The sequence below is a fragment of the Phycodurus eques genome, chromosome 9, assembly GCF_024500275.1.
Source record: "Phycodurus eques isolate BA_2022a chromosome 9, UOR_Pequ_1.1, whole genome shotgun sequence".
NCBI classification, from domain to species: Eukaryota; Metazoa; Chordata; class Actinopteri; order Syngnathiformes; family Syngnathidae; genus Phycodurus; species Phycodurus eques.
In genome coordinates this window covers 17,481,814-17,506,094 of record NC_084533.1, presented here as the reverse complement: position 1 = coordinate 17,506,094, position 24,281 = coordinate 17,481,814, and the positions used below count along the sequence as shown (strand labels likewise).

At 40.8% G+C, this 24,281-nt stretch overlaps 1 protein-coding gene across 1 annotated transcript in view; it reads right to left on the bottom strand.

Annotated features, from left to right (window-relative positions):
• The window catches only part of gria1a (glutamate receptor, ionotropic, AMPA 1a), an 80,065-nt gene extending 56,049 nt beyond the window's left edge, over positions 1-24,016 (bottom strand). The window contains 3 exon segments of the mRNA XM_061685273.1: positions 3,630-3,869; positions 23,418-23,552; positions 23,679-24,016. Coding sequence (XP_061541257.1) covers positions 3,630-3,869; positions 23,418-23,552; positions 23,679-23,766 — 463 coding nt within the window. The 5' untranslated portion in view covers positions 23,767-24,016.
• Positions 24,017-24,281: the final 265 nt, after the last annotated feature.

Genomic DNA, 24,281 nt, shown 5'->3' with positions numbered 1-24,281 from the left:
TACTGTCTACAACTATTCTGTCATAACGGGAGACTTTAACATTCATGTTAACAATAGCATGGGGGAAAAAAAACCTCTCTGCTTTACTGCACACATTTGACCTCTCTCAACATATAAAGAGTCCAACCCACACCCAAGCCCACATATTAGACATGGCCATCTATACGGATGTTGAAATTTCATCAGTTGACATTAAGGAATTGGCTATTTTTGATCATCATTTTTCACCGTGCGGCCCAGATCAGAACATATTACTTGAATTCTAAAGTCTCTACACTGGCTCCCAGTCAGCTTTAGAATTGACTTTAAACTTCAGCTCCTGGTCTATAAATGGTTTAGGTCCTGAATACATTACAGACATGCTAATGGAATAGAAACCCAGTAGGGCTCTGATATCTGCTGACTCAGATTAGATAATGAAGCACAGAGTCCAAAGCAAACATGGTGAAGCAGCTTTTAGCTGCTAAGCTGCAGGCAAATGGAGTAAGTTGCCAATACAAATGAAATCAGCCCCAAGAGTCAATGTCTTTAGGTCTAGGTTAAGTCTTCTTTTTTCTCATGCTTCATAATCTTTCCTGCACTGAACGTTGTTTTTAATTTTATTTGTTCTCTTTGTTTTTAAAATGTTTTTAAACTGCTTTTTTTCCCCCTCTTTATTTTTAAAATGCTTCTGATCATGTAAAGCACATTGTTACCTTGTGTATGAAATGCTCTATATAAATACATTTGTTTTTCTGATGAGTTTCAAAGTGTTTTTGTCTATTACACAGTCCAATTGTTTTTGTTAATTTTATTCATATTTATTCCCCTCCCCTCCATTTTCGCTCATGTTCCCTTCTGTGAAAATCCTATTTTAGATGAAGAAAAGAACCTGATGCACCCCAATGATTTAGAAAGAGGCTGACAAAGGGCCTCATAGGACAAGCCAAAGTAAAACGGTCCTTTCAAGGCATCATAAATGAGAATAATATCTTAATGGAATCTACTGTAGCTCCCACAAGCACCATTGAGCACCAGGCAATTGAGAATAGAGAAATAACCCTTGAGGAAACCATTGATATTTTTAGTTTAATGGCCTATCAAATCTGTTTTCACTAATCTTAGCTTTTGTAAAAGAAAACAATATGTATTTGTTGCTGCTGCTTTGTGAAATGACGGGACCATATTTCAGAATTGACACCTTTGAATGCACACAGTAAACTTGTATTTTATTTCCTGAAGAAAATACTTTGAAAAGTTAATGACCGACACATATTTAATATAAATGCTCAGATTAGATGTGATGAAATACAAAACCACACACGTCAAACTAGTTGTAACTCAGTAAATTAGATCTAACATCAAAGTCTTAAAATAACCTTGCAGATGTAGGTGACTGCAATGTTGTATCCAGGCAGACAGATGACTTCTGATATGGATTTCACCAACTCAATCCTACCAGTCCATTGCACGGGGGTGACCAAGTATTCATACAGTGAACAAACATGAACACACAGTGAATGGATGATGAAGGGATCACAAGACATTCAAAACAATCTTTAGCGACATGCGTAGCACAAAGGCCATCATGCATCAAGAGGGCAAAAGAAGAGGATGACATTTTTACTGTCACTGCTCATCAGGAAGCTTAGCAGTGTAGTATCGTGGAATCTGTCTTTTAAAGGGTACATGCTGTATTGTGAAAATTGACTTTTTATTTGCTTGTATTCAAATAGTTGGCTGAATGGAGTGCCTGCCCACCAGTGTGAAATTAAACAACCAAGTCCACCTTTTGTTATCTGCCTATTTTGTGTCTGTGAGTGAGCCATTCTAGGCTGAGAAGCTCGGTCATCTGGGAGGGGATCAGAGTCAAGATTGATATGGTGAGGCTGGGAGAGGTGGTATTTTTGGTGTTCGGTGACATCACAAAATGCAGTATGGGAACAATAATAGTCAAGTTATTTACCAGCTCGGCGATGAAGTGGTGACTCCACGAATGAAAATGCTTTTGTTGTCTTCATAACTTGTTTTCCACACTCTGGGCTCCAAATCCACAAATAGCAGCCATTTTTCCATCATTCAACCACTCAGCTCTGCCCTCAGTTGTCAGAATAATGAAATCATCTGCATCTTTTTGCATAATTGTCAAAACAATAAATAAATTGTACCAGCATTACCAGATTACTAGCAACCCTTTATTGCTCAGCGACTGTTTTTCTCAATGTCTTTATGTCTCAAAAGTATTCCCTGTCAATTGACTGTCTGTTGTCATACAAGAGCAGCTCCAACTACGGGAGACAAATTCCTTGTGTGGTTTTTTTTTGGACATACTTGGCAAAATAAAGATGATTCTGATTCTGATTGCTACTCGCCATTGGCCCAGCAGTATACTGTATAGGGCGGGGTGTCCAGTCACTCACTTGCATTAAACAGGGCCAAACCCTAAAATGGGCTAAATTAAGTGTATATATGTTTGTGTCTGTGTGTGTGTGTGTGTGTCGGTGTCTTTATGGACAAGTGGGAGGAGGGGTTTATTCTAATCCATGTAAAGGACTTTGAGTTGCATTTTATGTATGAAAATCGCTATATAAATAAAGTTTGACTGGTTGTATATAAATAAAGTTTGATTGATTGATTGAATTTAGTAAGACAACATATGGGATGGTGTAAAGAGTCCATAAGTCTTGATCCTGAAGATACACCTGAGGAATGTTTTCAATTGTGCAAAAGAGACATAATCTCGCCCCTTTAAAGTTACGGTAAGCTTGTTTACAGGTGCATTTTCTCATACGTACATACAAAATAGTGCATGGATGCTTTGGCCACACAAAGCCCCCGATTTGTGGTCATGCAACAAAACACCTGAGACAGGCTCTAGCAACATGGAAGAAAATCAGGAAACATGAGGATGACTTCTTTCGTTCTGTCTGTGTGTTTTCAAGCATCAGAAATGCCTGCTGAGATGAGCACAATGAAAAGCTGAATCTTTAGTTATATTGAGTGATTTATCTGCCAGTCAGTGCTGGGGATTTTTTTCTTTTCAGTTTTCTAGCCCAGTATAAAGACAATTACACAGTTTAAAATGGCCAGACAGTTCCTCATTCATACACCCCATTGCCGTCTCCATGATGATGTGAAGACCAAGCAGGCTGCACGACCGATGTGGCCTCTGTCCGTAAAGATGTCTTTATTAAAACATATACTGTTAAGCTCGTGAATTCATATGAAATTAGGATGCTCTGTTATTGTCTAATGCAGTTGGATACTAATCAAGTTATGCGAGCCTCCACAGTATTTAGCTATACACCTACACACACAAGCTCCATCGATCCACTTTCTACACTTCTTGTCATCATTCAGGTTGTGGGTGAGCTGGAGCCTTTCCCAGTTTACTTTGGGCGAAAGGCAAAGGGGGCCATGGACTGTTCACTAACCAATTGCCGACATACACATATTTTGTGGTCAATAATTACAAAACTTATCATTATTCCAGCAAAGTGTCTATTAATTTCATCCCTTATTGCATCTTTATATTTTTTTCAGTCATTCATCACCCCCAATCATCTATTAATAAAGAGTCCAGAGTAATGATTAATGGATAAATAGATGGATGGATGGAGAGATAGATAGATAGATAGATAGATACATACCAGAGTCTGAACTGTACATGTAGACAAACTTGTTCCAGCCATAGTACTCGATCACACCCACGAGAGCGTCCTGCAGCTCGGGCCTCAGCTGGATGACAAACTGGTTAGCCGTCTCAATCGGGAAGGACGGCGTAACGAAGCAGACGTGCAGAGCGCCGCAGAACGACATGAGCATGTTGACTGTCTTCCTGTCATACAAGCCGATGATGGCATACACGCCCTTTGAGAACTGGGAGCAGACTGCAGAAAAAAAAAAAAAAAAAAATTATGAATAATAATCTTTTGTGTTGTTGTTGTTTTGTTTTTTAAAGCAATGTTTTTAAAATTCTAATAATCCCTTGTTATGAACAAAACTACCCAAGCAAAATGTAGGTGTACAAAATACTAGTATACAGTGGAACCTTGTTAAACGGATATTGGATGAAACGGACCGTCGGGATTGAACTGTGTGTCCAAAAATAGTTTCCATTTGTCACTAAAATGGCGTTGACAAAGTCTGTTAGTTACAGAATTGGCCGCTGTCGTTTACTGGCGCTGTGCCGTAATGCAGGCAGAGATTGGGACTGACGTATTTCCAGGTCAGATATACAACAATACTAGCTCCTCCCGGGCCTATGTGGCGGCCATATTGAATGTGGTGCATTGATGTGGCGGCCATGTGAAGATGGTATATCTGTTGTCTATTGTGCATAGAGAAGAGAGAGCGCATCATGGCTGCAGAGCTGAGGAGTACAAAACAAGTCTTTGGAGTCTGGAACATGCTGTTTTTGGTACAGTAACAGCTTTTTTTGTCAAGCCGTTGACCTTTGGCAACATATTTGGATCTAGAAAGCACGGTAATTCCTCGTGGCCCATAAAAGCCACTCACCTACAATGAGTACGGTACTTCAACAATGTCACCATGACCAAGCACACTGGTGTGGTAAATTTATTTATAAAATGTGAAACTTTCAAACATTTTCAAGCTTTTTTAAAATATTTATATTCAGGGGCAACAAAAGACTGGAAAAGTTGAGGAATGCTCTAAAAGCACTTGTTTGGAACATTTCACAGGTGAACAGGTTAATTGGAAACAGGTGAATGTCATGACTGGGAATAAAATGAGGTTGCCAGAAAGGCTCAGTTGTTCACAGGTGAAGAGGAGAATGGAATGAGAGCTCGACAAGTAGATCGGTGCAGCATCGGATCGGTGCAGCATCTGCAGTGATGTGGACTTTGTATAGGTCCGTTGTGGTGAAAAAGGAGCTAAGCCGAAAGGCGAAGCTCTAAATTCACCGGTCGATCTACATTCCTACCCTCACCTATGGTCACAAGCTGTGGGTCATGCCCGAAAGAACAAGATCCCAGATACAAGCGGCTGAAATGAATTTCCTCCGCAGGATGTCCGGGCTCTCCCTTAGAGATAGGGTGAGAAGCTCGGTCATCCGGGAGGGGCTCAGAGTCGAGCAGCTCCTCCTCCGCATTGAGAGGAGCCAGATGAGGTGGCTCGGGCATCTGATTAGGATGCCTCCTGGATGCAACCCTGGTGAGGTGTTCCGGGCACATCCCACCGGGAGGAGACACCGGGGATGACCCAGGACACGCTGGAGAGACTATGTCTTTCGGCTGGCCTGGGAAAGCCTCGGGATCCCCCCGGAAGAACTGGAGGAAGTGGCTGGGGAGAGGGAAGTCTGGGCTACCCTATTGAAGCTACTGCCCCTGTGACCCGACCTCGGATAAGCGGAAGAAAATGGATGGATGGATAGATGATTTAAACGATACACTCACTAACGGGCGGACCGCGGTCCGGGTGTGGACCCAGAAACAGTCCCATATGGACCCAGACATACGGCCCAAAAAGATTCTATTTTAAGCCGCCCTTGTAGACTTTACGGTTGTGGTTAGGCGAGTGACAAAACGCACATATTACATGCGAAAACATCCCACATTACCTTACTCAGCCCATCAAGTCTGCATTTCAGGCAATAATCACTGACTGCGGCGCAGAACAGACAGAAGGACAAAGAGGCACAAATTTTATGTAAAAATAAAAGCATTTCTTAATACATTGGTTGTCTAATATTTTGTATGAAATCCTATCATGTCCTCTTGGGAACAGAAAGTGTTTGAGGTACAATTCATGATTTGATTAGTGATTGTACAAGACAAAATGATGGTTTCTCATGCAAGATAAAAGGTAGACCATGTTCACAGCACATGGCTGGACTTTTTGAGAGCAACAGAAGATATTTGTATTCAAACTGAAACGGTTTCTATTCATCCAAACCAGGTGCTCCAGTTGGGCAAGTGTGCACCGTACCAGAACCATATCCATTTGTTTTCCACCAGCCTGTCTGTTTACCGTCAGTGAAAGCTGCAGGAGCTGAAGGAGATTAGGAGTAGAGAGGTTAATCAATGTATCCCCGGGGTTCCACTGACATTTCACTGGCAGCAGTGGGCGGCTTCCATCTATCATTTGCTTTTATCCCTCACTCTCTCCACCTCTCTTTCGCTCATTTTCTGTCTGTCAAGCTGAATTCATTCACACCCTAATATCCCAAAATAGCTAATTTATGTTCACAGTCTCATCGTTAGTAGCGTACTAGATTCACACATGCAGTTTTTTGTCTGGGCCAGTTCTGCTGTGGCAATTGGTGGCCCTGATCTTAGTATTTACCAAACAGATTGATATTGCTGCATGTCCCCTGCACCAGAGCCAGTTCACAACCAGAAGCCGGGGAAAAGACAGTGAGGATGGCCTGTATCCAAAACGCCTAACCTGTCACAGACCTGCACCCTCCAGGCAGGCAAATGTGTGCTCATGCCAATGACGAAGACAGAGGGTGCTGCTGGGAGGGGTGAGGGGATATACACATGAAAATACATGTCCACACACACACACACACACACACACACACACACACATAACCTAGAGTGCTCAAAAGCCCAGTGACTCACCCTACTTAAAGCAAGCCCTGAAATAGACATTTTGCACCTCAACACATTGACTCTTTTCTTCATGGCCTGCACATGCTCTGGCTTGTAAATGCACATTCTGAGCTATTTTACTACTATATGTTGCCTTTTCACCAAGATGCAATTTTTGTGGTAGCCTCAATGTTCTGCCTGTATGAAAGGTAATGAAAGCCAGTTTGACTTTTTCTACACTGCAACATTACTTTACAATACAGCCTGTTAGCCTATTACCTTTAAAAATGACTCATTTCTCCTTGCTACAATGTCTCTTATGATTCTTTTTTGAAGTATGACTAGAGAAAAAAAGCTGCAACCATTTGGTACGGACCACCTGTTTCAGGCTGGTAAGAGAAGCATGAAGTTGTCTCAATCTGATGTGAGCATACCACAGACGATACAGCGGCACTGGTCCTTCAATTTTGAACAAACTAAAGCTCATACAATTCTGAAAACGATGCCTCAAAAGTTGCACGTAAAACTGTGCGGGCAAACTGTCACCGTGTGTGATTTCAACATTTCACAAGTCTTCACTATATCCTCTTTCAGCTTTTCTTTGACTATTTTTGCAACACGTATTCCAAAAGATGGTCTAGCACATCTTTAAAAAAAAGAACGTGAAGAATGTACACTGAAAACATGCTAAGTAGTAACACTCCACCTGGGATTTTTTTGGGGAAAACTGAACACAATGAAATCATGTAAATGGATTGGGTAAAAGATACTGAAAGTACTTTAGGACTGTTTCCTCATTCACATACCGATGTCATCATTATTACCTGAGGGTTCAGTAACACACTTCAACATGGTGACGGGGGACAGTGACGATTGAACCTGCAACGTTCAGGTTGGGGAAACGACCACTCTACTACCTGAGCAGTGCAACATGAGCAACAATCTTTATATGACTTTTTAAAGGAGGAGCGTAGTGATGTTCCTTATGTGTAAAAACAGAAGAAGCGGGGCTCAGAGACCAAAAATGGTCCTAGCAACCTGTCTCCTAATCACAGTTAGCTGTCATGGCAACACCACTAGGTTTCTCTGGGAGGAATCACAGTTACTAAAACCTTTGAAAGAAGGATTGAAAATTGAGTGTTTTGTCATAATTAGGATTCATCTCCAGAAATTTGTGAAATTGCCAAACTGACTTGGCTTCACAAAATCCAGAGAAAATATCTGAAATAATAGATGATTTGACTCACAATACTTCTGCGTCACATTTTCATTTCCACTTCAAACAAACATCGCCCAAAAACATCAGCTTTATGCAGAAAGATGCTTTATGGAGTGTTTGCACTTCTAACACCTCCCAGCCATTTCCAATGAGGGAACAGCACATTGATTTGCAACAGCTGAGGCCAAAGAGTTCCAATTCTTAAATCAGAGAGGGACACAACAGGAGGTGCGTCAAAAACAAGTCACAAAGTTACGTTCTTGCCTATTCAGGATTGCCTGAGGCCTTCAGCTGTCCATCTCCTTAGCATGAGCCAAATATCAAATGACAGAAATGTCTGTGTCGGCTGCACAATATAAAATGACAGAAATGTCTGTGTCGGCTGCACAAGGAGGGCATGCTAGTGACAGTTTTTTTTGTTTTCTTTTTTCCAGTGCATCTCATTTCATACATGGAGGACGTTAGCTAGGAGATGGTAGACAGGTCAGCAATAAACCTAAAATTCTAACCTAAACCTAAAAAGTTGAAACCATGAACAGTAATTCATTTAATTAATAATATTGAGGGGAAAATAACATAAATTTGACTATTCAGTTAAATAGTTGTTTTAGCTCTGTTAAAATTAACCAGAATGTCCTGTGATAAATTACTCTAAAATAATGTAACGATGACTTGAACTGTCTATGATAACACTGTACCTCCCCTGTAACGACACCTCCCCAAAAATGGTTGTCAACGTACGCCACAAACATTCCAGACATGCTGATGGTATGCTGCCCTGAAAACGCAAGTGGAACCTCACCCTGTAGTACTTGAATATTTTTTAATGGTCATACATGTAATTTCTTGTCATTTTAAACAAGTCTAAAAAGACGTTAACCACTGTCAAATGTAAAAATTCAGTCTGTTTAACAACACATTATTTAATGTATAGCAGATCCGGCCAACCAATAAAGTGTCATGAGGCATCATGGCTATCAATGTCTCACATTCTCATCCATTAGGTGTGTAATTATTCATTTCAATACAACCCCAATTCCAATGAATAAACATAAATAAAAACAGAATACAATGATTTGCAAATCATGTTCAACCTATATTTAATTGAATACACTACAAGGACAACATATTTAATGTTCAAACTGATGAACATTGTTTTTAGCAAATAATCATTAACTTAGAACTATATGGCTGCAACACGTTCAAAAAAAGTTGGGACAGGGTCATGATTCCCACTGTGTTTCATCACTTTTTCTTTTAACAACATTCAATAAACGTTTGGGAACTGAGGAAACTAATTGTTGAAGCTTTGTAGGTGGAATTTTTACCCATTCTTGCTTGATGTACAGCATATGTTTCTCCAGAACCTGTATGTACCTTTCAGCATTAATGGTGCATTCACAGATGTGCAAGTTACCCATGCCATTGGCACTAACACAGCCCCATACCATCACAGATGCTGGCTTTTGAACTTTGCGTCCATAAAAGTCCGGATGGTTCTTTTACTCTTTGGCCCAGAGGACACGACGTCCACAATTTCCAAAAACAATTTGAAATGTGGACATTGAAGTCGGTTTTTGATGCAGTGCCGCGTGAGGGATCGAAGGTCACGGGCATTCAATGTTGGTTTTCGGCCTTGCCACTTACATTCAGTGATCTCTCCAGATTCTTTGAACCTTCTGATGATATTATGGACTGTAGATTATGAAATCCCTAAATTGCTTGCAATTGTACGTTGAGGAACATTGTCCTTAAACATTGATGTCGGTTTTTGATGCAGTGCCGCCTGAGGGATCATGTTCACAAAGAGGTGTACCTCGCCCCATCTTTGCTTGTGAACAACTGAGCAATTCAGGGAAGCTCCTGTTATACCCAATCATGGCACCCACCTGTTCCCAATTAGCCTGTTCACCTGTGGGATGTTCCAAACAGGTGTTTGATGAGCATTCCTCAACTTTCTCAGTCTTTTTTGCCACCTGTCCCAGCTTTTTTTGGAACGTGTTGCAGCCATAAAATTTTTAGTTAATGATTATTTGCTAAAAACAAACACGTTTATCAGTTTGAACATTCAATATATAAATATAAAATAAATAAATAAATATAATTGGGAAGAATCACGACAAGGATGTTTTTCTCTGATGCAGTCTCAGTGAAATCATGCGCACTGTTGACTCTCATACTCACTGTAGCCACATGCAATCTACTGTATATTTCCTCAAAACAGCCAACATTTTGTACAGTATGCCTTCTCAGAACATGCACTGATGAAACACGTGACTATTTTCCTACCCTAGGGCTTGCCTGCCATTATCATGTGCACCATTAAAGTTAGAATAGCTGAGGAAATTTCACAGTCGAAAGAAGTCAGGTTCATCTGGAAAGAGAGAATACTGATTGGAAAGCTCCTATTCAGTCATCCAAAATGGTCCTTTTTTTATGGGGCCTCTCGACAGAAGACTGACATGCTAGGTGACCGCGCAAAATAGGGCGTTTGATGAGGATGCTACAACATCACTCCTTATGTATTTTATGTTGTGGGAAAAAATGAAACAAGACAAAAGAGAACAAAGGCCCAGAGAAGGACCAGTAATATTAAATCCATGGCCAACATTCTTCCACATTAGCCTACAATTTGGTCAGTCTCTCCATTAATAGTCATGCTCTATTCCAAAGATAATTATGTTTTCAAGCCGGAAAATGTCCAGTCTTAATTTCTTTTTCAGTCTCCAGAGGTTGCAAAATGCAAAACAAAAACTGACAAGGAAAACCCTGTAATGTCACTTGCTCTTACATTACTGGGTAAAGCAATCAGTATCTTTGAGTTGCCAAATTACTTTGTAGAATGTTATTGCATTGATTAATTATAGCTTTTTAAAGTGGATATTCATGTAAAATAGCTAGTTCATTTTGAACTACATTCAGTCTGTCCATTGCTGAAAGTCATATTGATGCTGTATTGTTTTAATTTTTGTTTGAGGGTTAAGGGGGAGACAATGACATGGGCAGGCCATCTCCTGTCACATCAGTCGGCAAAACATACCACCTCCACAAGGGTGAAGGGTCACTCAATCCACCACAGAGCACTTTGAGGGGAGATAAACACATCTGACACCAGACACCAGAAGACGTACGCTCCGCTCAGCCACCCATGGCTGAAAACTGTCAGATGAAGTGCGTGATAAAAACTGAGCATGATAACCCCCCCCCCCCCCCCTTCTTGTGGAGAATAATAAGTTACATTAATGAGAGGCCTAATAAAGGAAGTCAATACCTTATTCACAGAGCATCTCACACACCCAGCCGTTGAAGAAACCCTCAGGTGATGGGCGGCCTTCTGACACAGCGTGACTCACACAATGCAATCAATCTCCCTGTGTGCACTCGACTGGGACCCAAGGGACAGGGACACAACACCAGCGTGGTTCTGCATGAATGTCTCTATCAGTGACTGGGTGGGTGAGTTGGGATGTCTTTTAGAGAAAATGATTCAGAGCACCTCTCAGTGTGTGAGGGAAAAAAAAAATTCCATCCATGCTTCTGTTGTGCTATTTTTTAAGAGTTTGATGATTTGGCCCTTCCCAAGTCTCTCGAGGTCCTGCATGCCCGCTGGAGTGTTGTGCTCCAGGGAGGTGTGCTTGCTAGTCCCCCGTATAAACTGCTTTAGCTCCTCTGGCTCAAGGGAGATTTGCAGCTTATGCAAGAGCAATGAAGCAGTGTTTATGACACTACTGTACCTGATCTCTGTATGGGTATTTGTGTGTGAGTATGTACAGTACGTGTGTGTGTTTCACAAAAAAGATGGATGAAAAAAAGAGGGGCGATCAAAAGAAAAGATGAAGTACATAAGGTACGGTGGAAAAAATACATGTCTAAAAGCTTAGAAAAAGCAGCAATTACAGCCAAGCTTTTGTAATTTGTAGTAAGATGGGTGATTGCATCAGTTTAACTAGGCTAATGGGTAGTTAATAATAAGAAGGAATGTCTTAATACTTGAGGTGTCAACACTATATGCTGGAAGTGCAAAAGTGGTGGGTAGGAGAGGGGAAAAAACTAATGTGTTATTGCTTGTGAGAGGAGATAATGGGGGAGACTGCACCACGCAGAGAAAACAAATGTCGGCCTAGCAGTGGGAAATAGGGATTGCTGGATGAAATCTCGATTTCTCCCATTTCCTCTAAGTAATAAAACAATGGTGCTGCATCGCCTCATTAGACAGGTAATCGAGAGTGCAAGAACACTCGCCTCAGCACCGGGTGTTTCGCTCCCTTCTTCTCTAACCCGCCCCTGCTCGGCTATTGTCTCTCCTCCTCACTGATTCCCTGTCGTGTGCAGCCCAGCCCTGCCACCTGCTAAATAAATACCTGGACAGCAGGTCAGAACCCCAGCCGAGACCATCTCCCATCATGGGGTACGGAAATACAAACGTACCAATTATGTCCTTAACAATAATCCTTTTGCAGGGGTGGGGTTGGGGGAGGGGGGAATTTATGTTACAGATTCAATTCTCTGACAGAAGAAATGATGGAGGTAAACATACGAGCAGCATGCTAATTCATTCAGAAAATGGCATGTGGACAAATGTTGTAGGTACTCATGGACTGGTATGTTAAGGAATTTGTATCCAATAGTACACTCCTGTGCAAAAGTCCTGCACCCTTTGTTATTTATTTTAATTCTCAGTCTCTTTAAAACATAAAAAAGAGGAAGTTTCCTCTTTTTTTTTGTCAGTGACCGGCCATTGCACTATACTTGTGTTAAGACCCAAAGTTATCTGAAAACAAAGACACAACTGATATACATTTGTCATTACCGATTCAAACATCAAAATGACTAAGTACTGTGTAATACAATGGACAATACCATACCATAATTTTCCATTTGAGCCTCAGTTTCACTACACTACAGACATTTGGAATTATTAGATGAAGCATTCATCACAATTCTTTTAAATTGCCCAAAAATAAATAAATAAATAAAAACATAAAAGTCACTAAGGGCACAATTCCCTCGTTCACACACTAATCCTTTTTAAATTCCTGGACATATGCAATTTCCATTTACGCAGATTCTCCCATCCAGACTTCAGACACACCCAATAAACATAAGTTATGAATGAAGGCGGCCTTACGAAAGAGGCATGATTTGCTGACGTTGAAGGCTGTCTGGAATTCATTAAACAAGGGGTTTACCTGGACTTGTGAATATCATTAAATTCCATGGAAAAAGATAAAGCACACTTTAATTTGAAAAAGCCTTACACTAAGAAGGAGAGAATGTTTTTTTTTCTGTATGAAATAAATCTAATAAAAGTAATTCAATCAGAACACAATGCTTATGACCAAATGCATGTTTGGGATTAAAATTAATTACCTTCACTTGTCACAAATCAATATACACACACACATTAGATTGAATTTAACTGATTAAAAACTTAGTAATACTTTGTTACTGGACATGTATAGTCAGATTCAAGTATAGGAATATAAAAGATTTTTGCCGGATGAAGAAGCCAACTATAAAGTAGGAAGGGGTGGAGATGCTGGTACAGTGTGTCAAAAGGCACAATGCAATATTGTTTGGTCAGCAAGCGTTGAAGGATAACTCTTGCCTAAAGGCTATGATCAGTCTCAAGATTGCCCAGGATATCTTTGCTATGGGGAGGTGTACACATACTGCCACTAAAGCAGGCTTACGGACCTCTGTCAAAGAATAAAATTTCTGTGTACTACAGGCACCCACAAGTGACTAAAGGTGGCCCACCACCACCTCTCCTTAATTTAACTGTACTATATACACACTATAAGAAGTGGCATCTACGCTTCCTACGGTGGACATGCTCGGAGAGGAGCGTAGAGTAGATACATGTGAAGGTAAGTAATGATGGTGACAGTTTATTTTCAAATAAGAGTATAAAATCTATAACCACCTTAAAAAAAACCTCAAAACAATCTTTTTCCTTTTGTACAGTTTCCCTTTTAAACAGTGGCAGGATAAATACGATAGATAGATTTTGGGAAGTTTCATCCATCCATCGGAACTTATCCTCACTAGGTTCGCAGGGTGAGCTAATGGCCTGAAGTGTTCGCCAGCCAATTGCCGGGCATATACGGTACACAGAATGCCACACGTTTCTGGCATTCTTGATTTGAATCTTCAATCGGGCCTTCTTGTGTGGAATTTGCATGCCCCTCCTGTGCTTGCAAGGGTTTTTGTGGATACTATGACTTCCACCCACATTCCAAAAAAATGCATGTTAGGTTGAATTGTCCATTGGTGTAAATGTGAGTGTGAATGGCTGTTTGTTTTTAATTGCCCTGCGATTTATTGGCAACCAGTCCAGGATGTACCCCCACTCTCGCCCAAAATGAGCTGGGATAGTCTCCAGCTCATCGACAAACATGAGGACAAAGTGGGATAGAACATGGATGGATGAATGTATGGAATGTATACTTCCAGATATTCTTTTTCATATTACTATCCATTGTGTCCAAAGATACCAAAGAAAAAATATATATATAATTTAAGACTATTACACTCGTGTAGACAGCACAAAATAACAGAATATGAAACTTCAGAAGCCATGCAAATGTAGCCCAATAGGAGAATGGCATCACAACGATCCACTACGTATCTTCTGGTAAATGCAACAATTGCCACCATTGTCATTCAGAAAAAGTTATTCCGCACTCATAAGACTTTGCTGAGAAAAGTCGCACACCGCTGTCAAATATTGTCAAAAGTGTTTGACATTCAGCGCTTTTTCTTTGTTGCCGTTTTTTAGCATTCACAAATTACAATGTGTTAGTGCTTATGGGCTTGGCTGCTTACTAGTCACTGGAGTCTCATTCAAGCAGAGAAATTATATTGCATGTGTGTAACACCTAATTTGTGTGTGGGATGTGTATTCCACTGCTCCAACAATCCTCAACTGTTTCAGGCCTGACGACACGGCGTGGCTGTGATCCATTGTCACAGGAGTAGGCATCTTGTCTTGGCTGAGAACGTCCCTGTGCGGCGAAAGCAGCTGCAGTGTGTCACACTGTTTAATATACTTGTAGAATTTGATCTTTATTAGACTACGCAAAGGCTCCTGAGATGTGCAGTCAATGACAAAGGAACAACTTCACTGCTGTCTTTGCCACCAAAAACATGACAGCTGCCATTATGGAGCGCTCACTCTGCATCCCCGAGCACATTGTTTTCTAATTGCCCGCCCAACACATCACAAGCTCAGACCTCCACATCCCAGCTGCCAGTACCTCCAGAGGTGAAAGATTTCTTTTAAATACTGGGAAGGATGTTTGAATACAAAAAAGCAGCATGAGCATCGAGAGTCCTTTGGCATACAATGAGGGGAAGTGACAAGGAAGCTGACATCAGCTACAGTGGACGATCCAAATACAAACATGTCCAAACTCCACATAAAAGTTAAAGGAAAATAAAATCCAAAAGATGAACAAAAATCCACTAAAGGAAAGACTAGACAGGACTGGTTCCAGGCTTACCAGTCCATATTTGTGTCTTTTTTGTGTGTATACAGCCTTCCGCAAGGGTATCAGCGATTAGCTTTATGTCAAAAAGAACTTGATCATGGTAGCAATAGAGATAAAAAAACAAAAAAAGGTAGGGGGACTCATAGGGTACTCATGAATGGTAACCCATTTATTATTCTTATTTTTCTAAGGTTTTACTGTCAACCACAGTTACTTGACAATTAACTTAAAACATTATCTGTACTGTTAGTAAAGGTGGTAGAAAAAAATGGCAACATTTTATTAATTACATTTATATTATTTGTTATGGGAATTATTAACAGACCATTAAATGATCGATGATTGTGTGGAATTGACGAGTTGATTAGTTAATAATTGTGAAGCAAGTGAAGCAAGCATTTATCAGTACAGCACTGGCATCAAGACAGGAGTTCAGAAAATTCACAGTTTGTTAATCCCCACCTCCCAAAAAAACCTCAATAAATTCACTGTTATTATTATTATTATTATTATTAAAGCCCACCCCTTCCTACAACCTCCCAAGATTAATTGAAGTTGAATTTAGAGAATCCACTTATGCAAGAAGCAAAGGTTTAGTGAGGTTACACAATTTTTTTATTTTATTTTTTTTACTTGTACAGTATCAGAAAATAAATGAAATGACAGGTGGGGTAGTTCTTCCCGCCTAACAATTTCTTTCCTCCTCTATTGCCCCATGTGCACATTCCTCTGCCTTTCTTGCAGAAAGCAACACAAATGGACACAGCACACAGAAACAATCTGTGTCCTCCGCCTGCTCTGCGCTCCATCACTCTGCTGCTTGGGGAGCACTTTTGGCCGATCTACATTGATTGCTATGGGCCATTCACTATCCCCGATGTTGGCTACTCATTCATCAAACCAGCACCTGCCATAATCTCACTCCTGAGAGAATCGTTGCCAGCTTCTTATGTTATTATTTCTCATTCAATTCTTTGTTTTCCCCTGAACAAATAACCATCATGTAGGAACACTGACCTGCTATTCTTTTTCAATATCACATCCAAGTAATGCCTCTGATCATGAAAGGACTGCAGATGTCAGTCACCCAAGTTGCACCTCACTATCTGACAGACAACCAACATAATATAGTACATCACCCCAAGGCTCTCCCACAGCAGCGACCAAGCCGAAAAAAAATGCTCATTTTACCGTTTCTATCTATCTATCTATCTATCTATCTATCTATCTATCTATCTATGAATGATTCCTATGATATTTCGGAGAATATGACAAACAAAAGTAAAACTTTTTGGAAGGCGTGTGTTTCGTTTAATCTGGCGTAAATGTAACACAACATTTCAGAAAAAGTACATCACACCAACAGTCAAACATGGTGTTGGTAGTGTGATGGTCTGGGGCCCCAAAATTGTCAGGGTCCTTTGTCATTGTCAAGTTTTTATCCTGTTCGACGCATCTGGTCACGTGGGATGGCTTAACTCGCATGTAATTGGTCTGTACGTTTGGTCACTACCGTAAACCCTGCAATGCTGCGCCGTTCAGAGTTGAAAGGAAACCTGGCATTCTGGAACAAAAAATGAACTGCAGTTAAAAAAAATTTCAAAGACGCCAGAATGAGCCAAAATGAGCCACAATGAGCCAGAATGAGCGTGCTCTCAAAAATGTTCATTGGGCAGCAATAAACTATGTTCATTCCATGTTCGAACTTTCATTCACTGAACTCGTTCAGATACAACACTGCCCCTACAGGCTATTATCCTTCACCCTTTCAATTTTAACCATAAATATTTTTATATATATCTGTGTATTTACAGTGTAAATTACAAATAACATACTTTTTTCGTTCACATTTAGCGATACTTTATTATAATCAAACCATATCTTAAACGTGTTCAATTCCTTGTTTGCTGCGATTGTCTAAGTTGTAGATCACCTGAACAAAAAGATGCTGATTTGCCCTTCCCCTTTTTCTAACAAACAGTGGACAAATACTTCACTTTTCCTTAAAGCCTCCTCCAAAGCAATGATAATAATAATGTTCTTATCATCATGGTTATACCTTGTTAAAATTTATAGTATTACTCTTGATCAATAGTAATAGATATTGACTCACCAGTTCTTGTTCTATGAACATATTTTGCTCTCAATGTTAGTGGTTTTCCAGGTTTTGTATGATTGTTTAATGGTGATGATTCAAGAAAGGAGGCATTACTATTAGTTGCTATCTTGTGTAGAGGGAGCCTATCTTTCCCCAATACTTGACAGGTGTTTTCCAGGAGGGGCAGACCCTACCCCTCCCCCTTATTCTGTATTGATTGGCTGGGCAGGTCTCGTTGATCATGGCTGCCTCGTAGGCCCGTTTCCAGCACCCTTTGAGCTAGCCTCAGAGACCCAATGAAACACATTTCCCTGCATCACAGCGACAAAACAAATAGTCTTTTCCATGACCACTAATTAGTCTTAACAAAAGGTTTATTTCCACAATGACTGAACTGGACACAAAATCAAAGTCACATTAGTAACCCTGAAGCTGGATGTACAATTTAAATAGCGTCGTTATGGCTTGGCACCTGGCGCAATATTCTGTCATTTAAAAGCAGGATATATTACCTAAAATAGCTAAAGACTGGAGTAAATCCCCCAACCCCCACTCACTCACACACACTTGCACACACACAGACACACACACACACACACACACGCACACACACACTGATATCAAAGAGAAAAGTCGATCATGAAAGCAGGAGCCTGCAGAGGATTTGAAGCTTGCGACTCAGTTCGTCCTTATTATAAACCGAGTCAATAGCAGATTATGGTAATGTGATATCTAACTGAGGGGAACAGTGACTAATATTCACCATGTACATACAGCAACCCTGGCAGTTATTTTGACCCACTGAAGTAGCATCTATGTAATAAGCCTTTCCAGTAGGCTGAAATGCGTATACAACTACTTGGTGTCACTTTATGACTTGGTGGAAGAAGACAGTGAAATCTAAATCAGCCGCAATGCTGAATATCACATGGAAGTGGCGTTGCCATCTTTATTTTTCAGATGAATACACAGACAGACTTTTGAAATGTATACCCACTTGACCTCCATATTAAACACCAGGTGGTATGGTCTGGAAAAGTAAATAATAATTTGGCTTTGTGATCTGTTTATCAGTTATGTACAGTTAAGACACAATTTAATCTCAACATAGTAAGTTTTTAATTATTTGTACAATTGGTAGAGGCAAGGTACACCTTGAACAAACAGGTCATCAACCCTTTGCAGGCCACATACTGTATAAACAAATAACAATTCACACTCATATTCAAACCTAAGGACAATTTAGAGTCCTCAATGAACTAAACATACATGTGATTTTTTTTTCAACACTATGTTTCGGCCCCATTTCATGCCACTGTGGACAAAACAGGAACGGCGTGAGACTACACGGTAGATGGGATGGGCAAAAGTGACAGGTCGTGATTGCTGTGAATGCCCGACAAGATTTCTAAACTGTCAAAAAATTTACCACGGCAGTAACGGTGCGGACGAGAAACCTAATCGGCCATAATAAAGAGGGGTGCACGCAACTAAACCTGTACGGTACGTAATATGTTCCATCGTGAGACTGGAAGGCATATCGATCTCCCACTCACCACTTACAACTCTTCTAAAGCTAAGCGATGTGTTTAATTTACCTGTTATGCCTTTCTTTGCATACCTTTCTGTAACGCTTAATGTTTAACGCGTGTGTGTGTGTGTGTGTGTGTGTGTGTGTGTGTGTGTGAGAGAGAGTGAGAAAGAAAGAGAGAGAGAGAGAGAGAAAGAGAGAGAGAGAGAGAGAGAAGCCTTAACAATTAAACAAAGGCACTGTATGTTTTCACTTGTTTACTATTTTGTGTGTGTGTGTGTGTGTGCGTGTGTGTGTGTGTGTGTGTGTGTGTGTGTGTGTGCGTGTGCGCGTATGTGTTATGGATGTGCATATGCTGTGTTAACAGTATTGTCACATCAGTGCAACGTGGTAATTAATTCAACAAAAAAGTGGACAATGGCACAGTTAACAAAGGACACCAATGGAAGACATCCAACAATTTGTATTATTGCCTCATGGCATGTGGCTTTATGTTCCTCTCATTCTCGACAGTTTTGCACGGAGGGGACAATTCTCCAATTGATGGACTGCAGTGTGTTGAAGGCCAGTTTTTAAACCATACTACAGAAGAACAAAAGGTTGCCAAATAGTGGTATTGTAAGGATAAATTCAAGGCCCTTCAGGGCAGGTGCCAGCGGGTGGACGTGTGTGTGTGCGTGTGTGTGTGTGTGTGTGTGTGTGTGTGCGCGCAACGGGAGGGATCGCCTCTCGAGGAAGTTGCTAGTCATAAGAGCCAGCTGATGAGTATCACCCTCATCCGGAGCGCTATTCATGCCCTATGCACAAGGGCTCATTCAAGCAGCGCTTTTCACGCTCATGCACCCTGAGAGCCCCCAGGCACTTTTCCACTGTGAACTGTCACTCACTCACGACATCCTACACAGATGTCAGAATGGGCACCCAGATGCAAACACACACGTGCTCATCTACTTAGGCATACTAAATAGGAACCCAGGAAGAGGCTGCTTTTTGCCACTGACTTATGACGTAAACATGTCTGTCTCTACAGCCTTCACTGAGAGATTTTAGACAGGAAGAGATGTAGTTTTTCTTTCTGCGACACACTTGAGCCGGTCGAGTTTATGGTGATGGACTCAAGCGTGACACCATAAAGAAAATGTGTTAGATTTGATGGCGGTGCACAGAGGTTTAAAACAGGACAAATGGCTTATTCTTCTGTCCTCATGGATAAAACAATGCAATAAGCAGCTTCCTTAGAACGCTCCAAAATTTGGTCTTCAGGATTTTGGATCTGATGAATAGTATTTAACTTAATCACCTGTTTCCACAAGGGCAGTACTACTTTTGTTCAGTTTGGTATGGTACTAGTTTTCGGGGGCATTAAAAATTGTAAAGAGGTCAAATCAGTACCATACAAATCTGAAGCCATCCATTGGGATATCAGCCACAGGGGTGTAACACAATGGTAGGATGGATCAAGACACTGCACTCTGTTTATTATTACTTCTGTGTGACAGGGGAAACAAAATATCGATCCATTCATCTATCCATTTTCTATCAGTTTCAGGACCGCAGAGAGCTTGAGCCTATTCCAACTGACATAAGAAAAAAAGAAGACACCCTGGCTTGGTCGCTCGTCAAACACAAACCTGAGTGGAACTGAACCCATGTAGCCAATGTGACGCCCTAGGCAAGGTTTTACATGCTGCGCCCCTCTATAGGGTATTTACATAAGCGTACAAAAAAAGTCGAATAGCTGATCAATTCCATTTCAAAGTATACTATTCAGATTGGCGGCAGGGTGGATGACTGGTTAGAGTGTCTGCCTCACAGTTCTGAGGACTGGGGTTCAACCCCGGGCCCGCCTGTGTGGAGTTTGCATGTTCTCCCCGTGCCTGCGTGGGTTTTCTCCGGGCACTCCGGTTTCCTCCCACATCCCAAAAACATGCATGCCAGGTTAATTGAAGGCTCTAAATTGTCCATAGGTGTGAATGTGATTGTGAAATGTTGTTTGTTTATGTGTGCTGGCAACCTGTTCAGGGTGTACCCCGCCACCTGCCCGATGATGGCTGGGATATGCTCCAGCACTCCCGCGACCCTTGTGAGTATAAGCGTCTCAGAAAATGGATGGATGGATGGATGGACTATTCAGATTGAGTTTTTACAATGCAATGATTGAAACTAAACAATATAAATTGAAATTGTGATATTATATAAGTTTTTTAATGCAATTATTAAAGTTTAGCAATTCAAATACAAATATAAATGATTCAGATTCAGTTTCTGGAAGCACATATTTCAGCCCATAGTTCACATTGCTACTCTTCTTTAATTTAATTGTTTGAATTAATTTCAATTTATTCCTCTTTCCTTTCCTTAAAGTGGAAACATTTTGACTTGAAATTATGAGTAATAATTTTTTTAAATATAATTTTTCACATAATTTTCTGGCACCCTCGAGAGTCCACGGCGCCCTCATCTGCTTAGCTCGCCTAATGGGTGACAGGCCCTGCACGCGGCCTGCACAGAAGTCAGGCAAATATACTGCTACACCATCAGTGATCTGGGAAACAAAATACGATAAACACGAAAAGCACCATTCAGACAAAAAGTATATTTGATGGAAGTTATTAGTATAATGCGTGCAAGCAGTACGGTAGCTACAATGTCCCGCGTACTCACCCTGCAGTTGAAACACAAGGCAGATCAGGGTTTAGCATTCCAAACAAAGACATGGCAAGCTGAATTGAACAACATGTCCCTGTCAAAACTAGACTGAGGCCTTGCATACAAGCATTACGATGTGTTTGATCTACGAGCACCTTTCGGAAAGTCGTCCGCATCATGACTTTCCAATTCAAATCGCATTCCATTCTGCGAGGAAAAACATGTCCATAAGTGAGGTAGTGTTTTGTTTGTCTACTTTTAATTGCACACCTATCCCCAAGTTCCATGAGCTCCATATTTGTCATTGTCGTACCATAATAAGAACTGACTCCATAAAAACAAAATGCACATTTCCCTTGAAGGAAGATTGTCAGGCTGCAACTAATAATTACTTTAATAATTAATGAATCTGTTGATTATTTTTCAATAAATCAATGAATTCAATCAATACTTTCTTTTAAAATTCCATCTCTTTTTTCCCAAACAGGATATTATTTCAAATTAACAGTGCAAAAAAATGCACAAACATAAAATGATTATGATTCAGTAACTGGTTTGGTCTGGAACATGTCATAAAAATAGGGAAAACGGTTCATCGGTTTCTATAGTAAATGCAGATGTTAGTCAATGTCATGTTCTGATTAAACACAATGATAACCAGTCTGCTTTCATGCAGAAATCTGAGAATACTTACTGTTGAAAGGCTGAAATTCCAAGGATTTGGACAATTTTAAGTTAAACAAGGTCTCTCAATGATTAATCGTTGATTAAAATAGATGTTGATTAATTTGATAATGAATTAGTTGTTGATTAATCAATTAATTGTTGCATCTTTAGAATACTTGTTTTCTTTCCAAAAAGATCAAACAATGCATTATATTATCATATCATTTATCATATTATTCCAGACTGCTATATTTCACTTTTTGTTGCTGTTGTTGAATTCTGCAGTGAGAGTGTGTCGCAATGATATGATGTCACTCTGTTTATGCACTTTATGTAGTGGATACAGCTTCCCAGCTACATACATATGATGTGATTAAAACAATTTATTGTCATTGTTAAGATAATATCAGAGCATATCTCAAGGTCGTCAATGCAATGTATGGAAACGTATAAGTTCATGTAACCTTCTGAGCTAACCTACTTGATGCATGGAAACATGCAGAATAGTTAAAATAGAAAAAAAAAAAAAACACTGTTGAGTGTGTGGGACAGAATTTGATACTCTGTCAAAAAGCCTAAAAAACAAAGCAATCATGTCAGAAAACAAAGGGTGGCTAAGTATAGGGTAACAAAGAGGAAACTATTTAGTGACACATTTCCTTTGTATCTTTGAGGCATGCACTTGTTCCCTGACTGGCATTATGACACACATTATGAGCCACGGGAGAATAGCATCCCCACTGCTCTGACTGGCCTGCTATTATCGTGATAAAAATGGCACCGGAATAATTCCGCACCCTTTCAGACTAGTCCAAATCGCTCAGATTGTTGTTGTGTCTTTTATTTTAAATGAATGTATTTATTTTAATAAAGATCAGAGCGAAAAGTTGGTATATTTCTGCATTTACATGATATTATAGGGTTACATTTTAAAACGCTGGTTCATTTTGTCCCCCCTTTCCTGGTCCATTTTGCTCTGGGGACAGCCTGTCAGAGGATTCACAAAGCATTGAGACATGTGCAGCACGCATGCACGCCTGTTCCCCCGCAGAGCGCAAAAAAAGCGCTCCGTGTTCACGCGCAGCAAGAGATTGAGAAAAATAAGTCCCCACGCAACAGTTCCGAGACACACACTCATCCGGCCTCGATCCCTTTATGGCTCAACGCAAAGAGTTTTGCAGACAACCCGCAAACAAGAAGAAGACAACAATGCATTCATACTTACAGGCATATGTCATGGAAAAACTATTTCCCATCTTGACCATATCGACCTGCGGCACCAGTTTGGGGATGTCCTGGTGGTGCGAGAGGGCGAAGCGAAACACTTCATATTCATGGGAATCGGTAGGGAACAATCCTCCTGTTGAGCACCAAACACAAATCGTTATTAGGAATCCAATCTGAAATCATAAGAGCTACTCCGGAAGAGAGCGACAGCGCGATCATTTTAAGGGGGAGACAAAAGGGTTTGCGGGACCGTTCTTACCTATATTGATGTTACTTGGGAAACTTGCGCTGGAAGCCGAGCACATCCCCAGGAAACTGGTGAAGAGGATAGTGAAGCTTCGCTGCATATTTCCTTTAGCATTGGCGAAGGGAAGAGAGCCGAAATCCGAGCATACATAGGTTTCCTCCGCGTATTCAACTTCAAAACACCTCCCGTGCGCCAGCACTCCACCCGCTGCTCGTTAGCGCAACATCATCTTCACCGCCATGGACTCAAAGAGAGAGACAGAGACGACGATGATGAGGATGAAGGCGGTGGCAATGGCGAGAGGAGGTACCTTCCTCTCTCCTGCTCTCCCTCGATCTGCCGATGCTCTCTTGTCCTTGGCTGCTGTTGTAGTGATGGAGAATGTCTTCAGCGTCCGGGCGCGCTGCAAAAAAATGTGCACGCCCAGGGACAAAAAAAAAAATTGTTTACTCTGATCATAAGGAGCTCACACTGCCCGGCTGGGACTTTAAATGCTTTTGGATTCAGAGTTGAAAGGCTATCAACAAATGGCAATCTTGAAAGGGGAGCTTATGCTTTTCAGACTTCAAGCTTGAATAACGTATTTTCCGTAGGGAGCCCATATTTGGCAAGAAA